This window comes from Nanorana parkeri, unplaced genomic scaffold (genome assembly GCF_000935625.1).
Source record: "Nanorana parkeri isolate BGI_ZX_2015 unplaced genomic scaffold, ASM93562v1 scaffold301, whole genome shotgun sequence".
In the NCBI taxonomy this organism is placed as follows: domain Eukaryota; kingdom Metazoa; phylum Chordata; class Amphibia; order Anura; family Dicroglossidae; genus Nanorana; species Nanorana parkeri.
This window is the reverse complement of record NW_017306569.1, coordinates 220,496-227,880: the sequence shown is the minus strand read 5'-3', so window position 1 is coordinate 227,880 and position 7,385 is coordinate 220,496. Positions and strand designations below refer to the sequence as shown.

The 7,385-nt window shown below is 41.6% G+C and overlaps 1 protein-coding gene across 2 annotated transcripts in view; it reads left to right on the top strand.

The window, feature by feature from the left end:
- The window catches only part of LOC108788037 (ADP-ribosylation factor-like protein 8B-A), a 34,789-nt gene that overhangs the window by 20,726 nt on the left and 6,678 nt on the right, over positions 1-7,385 (top strand). For both annotated transcript variants that reach the window (XM_018557759.1, XM_018557760.1), the window contains exons 3-5: positions 631-704; positions 2,506-2,599; positions 4,981-5,048. In XM_018557759.1, coding sequence (XP_018413261.1) covers positions 631-704; positions 2,506-2,599; positions 4,981-5,048 — 236 coding nt within the window. The remainder of the gene's footprint in view (positions 1-630; positions 705-2,505; positions 2,600-4,980; positions 5,049-7,385) is intronic.

The following is a 7,385-nucleotide window of genomic DNA, read 5'->3' as shown; positions in this document are numbered from 1 at the left end:
GCAATAGAAGTTGAGAGACACTGCAAATTCTATAATATAAAGAATATATATATATATATTCTTTATTTTTACCCCTACAGAAAAAAAAGAACACTTAAACCCTTGCAGTGTGGGGCTTGCCCCACTACAAGGGTTAATTCTTAGAAATCCTGGAGTTCTTTAATTAGACTCCACCCTATATATATATATATATATATCCTTGGTCCTGCGGCAGTGGCCGCTCACCTCTTTTCCCCAGCTGTAATATGTCCCTCTGCGTCCTCATGTCTCATAGACTTGTATTAGACGTGACGATGTCGGGGGTCCTTAGATCCTGGGGGTGGAGAGGCTACGGGGAACGGTCTAGCAGCCAGGTGGGACCAAGGATCAGGAACGTATAGCTCCTTTTTATTTTCATGCTCCAGACAAAACGAGCAGTTAACCTTTGCAGTGGGTGGGGGGTAGCCCTACTGCAAGGGTTAACTTTTCTAAATCCTGGAGTTCTTCTTAAACAATGGCAAGTTTGATAAGAGATCACTCTTTCAACTGTTGGCCATTATATTAAAGTCCTGGAGTAATGGAGTTTATATGTGGAAAAGGTGTGGGCTTTTTTGTTGATGATGACTTCTGTGTTTCGGTTTTTCTTTTTAGGTTTGGGATATTGGAGGTCAGCCAAGATTTCGCAGTATGTGGGAGCGCTACTGTAGAGGTGTTAATGCTGTTGTGTAAGTAGTCAACTTGCCAAACGGGTTTCGTTTTTCTAAACGGGACATTCATGAATCAAACTTAAATTTTTTTTAATTTTTTTTTGTAGGTTGTTTAGCCAATGATGGTGCAGCATTAAACTTCACTGCCATAGTTGAATCTTACTTCAAAATATATTTGAACTATAACAAGCTTAAAGTATACTGAATATGTAAAAGTAAACCTTCTGCGGGGCTGCCCGTGAAGATGTACAAATTAGCCAAACATGCAATAGATTATGTGCACCCCCCCACCCCTCCAGATTGTAGAACTGTAAAAGAACTGGATGGCCAATACGTTTTGGACACAAGTTGCCTTGGCTTGGTGCATCTTGGAAGAAAGACACCAATAGGTTTCTTCTAATTGCTTTAGATCGGGGTAGCCAAACATAGGCTTGCCTACAAATTCCATCATTGTGCATTTTCCTTTTGGCAGTCGTGCAGTGACTTGTAGTTCCAACAGCTGGCGTACCGAAGTTTAGCTACCTTGTTCTGCATTATTGTCCTTACACTTTGTGTTGTTTTATCTGTATAAGCCCACATACATTGCAGTATTTCTTCCATCCGTACCCATACTATGCTAATACTGCAGAATTTCTAAAAGCCGAGGTTCCCTCAGCAAGCTGCTGATACTGCTGTTTGACTTGCGCACAAAGGTTCTTGTAGAGTGGCAACATCAGTGGCGCAGAGCTATATTTATAACATGATAATGGGCTAGGGTAGATCGACTAATATTAGTTTTAATGGTGGTTTCTCTAATGAAGAGCACCTGTAGTGCTGTAGATAATATGCTGCAGAGGAATTAGTAAGGGGGCCACACATCGATTTTAGGACCAATCCTTTGTTCGATTGATCACATGTGACAATTGTATACGATTGCTATCCGATCCATATGATTAATTCAACACACACGGGAAAGCAGACTTCGATTCATTCCCTATATGGCCGGGTTTAATAATTGCTGTCAGTCGATCGAACTTAGGATCAAAATGCAAGAGAAGATAAATGCACCCAATAGATGAGATGTGATGGATAATTTTCTTCCCTGACTGGAAAGTAGCCAATGCCATGTGTTTTTATGTGAGAGAGACTTGGACCTGCCAACTGTGACATGAAGAGGATGACAAGCAGTCATACATGCAAAACCATTCAGATCCCTAAGTGACTGCTACAATCTAAAAGGTTGCAGGCCCATATCCTGTAGCTGGTTTTACTCCGAGAACATGGATGTTTCTGTAAGATTGGACCAAAGAGTTTAGGTGGCCAGTTAGATGCAAATGGGGCTTATTTAGAACTCTTATTTGTGTATAGGCACACTTTTAGTCAGGGGTGGGCAACTCTGGCCCCCCAGCTGTTGTGGAATTACAAGCCCATGAGGCATTGCAAGACTCTGGCAGCCACAGGCATGACTTCAAGAAGCAGATGATAGGATTGGTAGTTAAAGCACAGCCGGAGGGGCGAAGTTGCCCACCCCTGCTTTTAGAAAGACTGAGTCAAGAGATGCCCCATATCCTGACATGTATAAACACAATAGTAATGCTGAGGAAATCTATCAAAACCGGAGCAGACGAAATCTGCAGCAGCTGTGCACTGCAACCAATCAGCTGCTCTTTCGTTTTTTTTTCATTTCTTAACTGAAGAGAGAAGCTGATTGGTTGCCATGGGCAACTGCTCCAGATTTTGTCTGCTCAAGTTTTGATAAATTCCCCTCACTGTATTCACTGTATTATTCTTCAAACAACATAATAAATTGCATCAATGAGATGGTTGCTTTTTGTTTCAGGTACATGGTAGATGCAGCAGACTTGGACAAAGTGGAAGCATCTAAATATGAATTGCACAACTTGCTAGATAAACCACAGTTGCATGGAATCCCTGTAAGTAAATGTTTTTGGATTTGCCTCTCATAATGAAAATTGATAACTTTTTTTTTACCATGTGCAGTATATACAATCAATGTATATTTTTAGGTGATCATTGTACAATATTCTATGTCTGATGAGGAAACCTAACCTGTTTAAAAAGCCTCCATCTTCGAGCAAGCCAATTAATGGGTACGGCATAATATCTAAACTTTGTGCTGCTTTAGCCATCAATTAAAATACACTGCTGTATTTTTTATTCTTATGTACTGGTCTAGTTTGTTATGGTGTTCAAGAGTCTAAAATAGCCATGAACTATGTAGTGCAAGGGCTTGCCTGAAGGGATACAAGCTCAATGGATTGTTTAGGTTGGCCCTTGTATTACAAAGTTTTGGTAAATCTAAAAAAATTGTATGGAGATTTGTGTAGTCTATGGCCAGTTTAGGACTTTTGCCCAGTGGTCCTGAATAACTGGGGTAGGTCCCTATTTTATGTTGAGCAAAAGGGCTATACTGCTCAGTGCTATTTGAAGCATTCATGCTATGGCTATGCAGACACCATTTCAGTACATTGTGGGTGGAAAGCCACCCAACAACATTACTGGTTATTGTTCTGCTTACTGTACCTGTGTAAGTTCAGTTTTAGACTGGACTAGGATGTTTTACATTGTTGTTGTGTTACTTTTTGGCCACTAGAGGGGATGATTTCCAAATGGAATCCACAATAAGTGTAAACCTGTATAAGTTCACAGCACATATGCTGCACTCTGTGTTTCAGCCAGTGTCATTGCTCTTTGTTATTTATCCTTCCATGGTCTGAAGCAGAGAAGTCCCATAACAATCCCTATATGGGCACCCTAAAGTAAAGCTGAAGTTACATTAACAACTAGGGATGCAAGACTACCACTTATTTGGTATCAAGTGTTTTTTTTCCCCCCCCCCCCTGTTCACGATACCGGAAGTCCGATTAAGAAAGCTGGGGACATGTAATGACTCGCTTCCCGAGTAGCTTGGAAGCTGTCTCCATGCTTCCTCGTCACCAGGTGACAAGGAAGTATGGAGCAGTACCCGGGAAGTACCCGGCTGCATACTACCTCACCGGGTGATGAGGTAGCATGAAGCCGGCTTCCCAGCCAATCAGGAAGCCAGAGGGCAGGTAATGACTCGCTGCTCGGCTTCCTGATTGGCCAGCTGGGCGGCGAGTCATTATACGCTTACCGCCCGATCGGGAAGTCGCGGGGCAAGTCATTACCTGCCCCCGAACCCTGATCCTGATTGGCCAGGAAACTAGCTCCATGCTCCCTGGTGACAAGGGACCTTGAAGCTGGCTTAAGGCCAATCAGGGAGGCGTGTAACGACTTGCCGCATGGCTTCCTGCTACCAGAAGTTCCGGGATCGGCATCAGGAGCATTTGGACGAGTACTCTCCCAAATACTCGGTACCTTAACTAAGGAAAACCTCGCTGTCAGGATTCCCTCTCGCTGGCTCTGCCTCTAGCTGTGCCTGCCAACTTCAATGTCTGTCCCTCCAGCGATTGCTGGAGAAACTGGGAGGGAGAACACCATGACCTAAGGGATCAGTGGTTTGTGATCCCTCAGCTCTTGAGCTATAGAGCCAGCATGTGACCGCTTCAGTGTCGCATGCCGGCTCACACAATTTGGGAAGTTTATATATTTTACTCACCCAGTAGTTCTCTATGTGCACTATCATGCACTAGATCATGTTACATGCGTTGTGTTAGGGCACTCTGTTCAAATGAATAGGCTGCCCCCCCAGCTCCCTGATTGGCCGGGAAGCCAGCTCTGTGCTCCCTGGTGACTAACAAGCATGGAGCCGACTTCCCGGCCAATCGGGGAGTTAGGCGGCATGTAATGACTCGCCGCACGGCTTCCTGATACCAGACGTTCCGTATCAGGAGTATTTGGGCGAGTACGAGTACTTGCCAAATACTCTGTATTGATACCGATACTAGTATCAGTGCATCCCTAGATTTTAATGATGGACCTAGTTCTTGAATACAGTGAACTGTGGACATTCTGGCTGCCAGAAAAGGAAGCATTAAGAATCTTCTTTTGCACTGAGATTTTGTTTTTCGAAGACAGTCATGTGAACGCACTGTTAACTCCACCCTGCCCCAGTCTGCTGATTGAACAGTGGAGGAGCAGCAGGAGACTGGCAAGGTCATTCAGCTGCTCTCTCCTTTTTCTCAGCTTGTTTTTTTTTTTTTTTTGGCTCTACTGCAACACCCCCTCCTATTCTACTGCTATACAACAGACAGCAGATTACATTACAAATGTAATGATTTATAAATGAGTTATTTAATGAATTAATAATACAGAGGTGTAGTTTCATCTTTTCATGCACGCATAACAAAATATCTTTATTTTCTTGTTTTAGGTTTTAGTACTTGGAAACAAAAGAGATCTTCCTGGGGCTTTGGATGAAAAACAGCTTATTGAAAAACTGTGAGTGAACTAATATTTCCATTTTCTTACAAGTGAAAGATTGAGGTGTGCTTCACTTGCATTTTGTGAAACTCTTTTCCTACCTAATCCTTTGAAGTATCATTATCGCTATTGCTTTGCTTTTCAACAGCCTAACCTGGTGTTGTCATACAAACGGAACACAGGCGAGGCTTATTCCTCATCTCCCAGGGTTCCACAAATGTTTAAACCCACAATTGTATTTTTTTTAACTTTTTACTTCCTTTTATATAAACTGTCTTTATTCTATCACTTTTAGCCTCAAAAAGCCAGTTTTGCCGATAATTTTGATTCTATGGTGTACAGAAACTGTAAAGTAAATGCAAAAGTATGTTGGCAATAGATCTTGAGTAACAAGCGCTACCCACTTGTTAGTAATGTGATTATATTCATGAATGACAATATGTAGTAAGTGTAATAGGAGAAATATGAATTTAAAAAAATGTTTTTTTTTTTTTTAATAAATATACTGTATATAAATTTTATACTGATGTTGCTAAAGTGAACCCGTCAGGTCCTCCAATATTGTCGAAGCTAACTGCACTGTTGTTCCTGCTAGTACACTATAATTTCCTACCATTATCATTATTTTTGTCTCGAGTGTTGCCAACAACTATTCTTACCAAGAGAATGGTTTCAATGTTAAGACGCAATAAACTGACAAAATGATATTGGGGAAAAAAATGTGATGTGCTTGATTTGATGACTCTTAGCAATGTGCTCTTGGTCCCGAAAATTCCATTGAGCATTATTGCTTGAATTCTGTCTTCCATTGCCACACTAGGTATGCCTATATTGTTTAAGTGTCAGGAGGACTCTACTTTACGACTTCAAGAAAAAGAAATCACTGAAACGCAGCAAGAAATCATGGTTACAAACCGCTGCGAGTTATATTGGGATGATTGCCAATTATTGACATGTCTGCTATAAAAGAGGTGTTTACATGGGAACCTTGGTAGCTGAATCTTTCACTGCTGAAAGGCAAGCATTTCAAAGAGGCCAGATAGTTAATACTCAAATTGCAGGCACATCATTCAAGCAAAACCGCTAAATTGGAAGGGTTGGTTCATTGAGCAGCATTTAGTTATTGTATTTCATAACTTTCTCCTAAAAATGTAATATCGTATGCATAAATATTGCACATCTGTGGAATTGTTGACTTTGTTTTTTTTATTCTAAATATTTGTTTAATATATTAAAAGGCCTTTATTCCAGGTGGCGAGAATATACAGTTCATAAAAACATAACACTATTCTTGGTTTAAAAAAAAATATTTTTAATAGACATTTAGAACTGCACCGGTAATGCCAGCCAGACGGTATGATAATTTTAGGAGCAAAAGCCCCTTAGGGCTCAGTCACACTAGATGCAGTGCGTTCCGGCCCAATTTTGGCCAGAACGCACTGTTTATTGAATTGTACTTTACATGCAAAAAGCTGCATATAGTAAAATGAGTTGCCCCTTTACAGTAAAATTTTTAGTGAATTGGAAAAAATTTAATAAAAAAAAAAGTTATCAGTCGGCATTATCGAGCTTTGAAAATGGACCACGCAATTTTAGCACAAAATTGCCAAAGCTTAAAAGTTGTGGTTGAATCAGTGGAGAGCTTTCTAGGTCCAGCTGTTGTCCTTTCTCTGAAGGCGCTTGTACTACCTCAATTACATAGGTTGCTGGACACCTTTCATCCCGGTCCCTGCTGTTTTTTGCTGTGGAAGGGGTTACCACTGTGAGACAGAATGCAGACATCTGCTGCCGACCTTTTTAAAATGCCACATGTTGTCATCTTGGAACAAGTCGATCAAGTCTCTAAACAGACCGATCAGATCATTTTATCTCGTGAGAATAAGTTCCTGAATTGGTGATTCAGGAATCCTGGCTCAGGAGTCCAAAGTCAGTCTGTCAGGCTGGGGAGGAGTCCTGGGCACTGTGTTGGTGCACGGTACTTGGATGTTGTAGTCTCCTGGTCAACGTTCTGGAAGATTTGGCTGTCTCAGCTGTCCTGCTGGAGGGTGATCTGATCCAGAATCAGTCCAATAAAGCTACAGCTGTGGCGTACATTAGTCATCGGGGAGGAACCAGAAGTCTAACCTCGGCAAGAGAGCTATATTGGATCCTGTCCTGGGCAGAACTTCATGTTCCAGCCTTGTCAGCTGTCTACATTTATTTATTGCAGGTACTTGTCTAGCGCCAACAGTTATCCAGCACTTCACATACTTTTATACTACATTCAAATCAGTCCCTGCCTGTCAAGGAGCTTACAAGTGTGTGTGTGTGTGTGTGTGTGTGTGTGTGTGTGTGTGTGTGTGTGTGTGTGTGTGT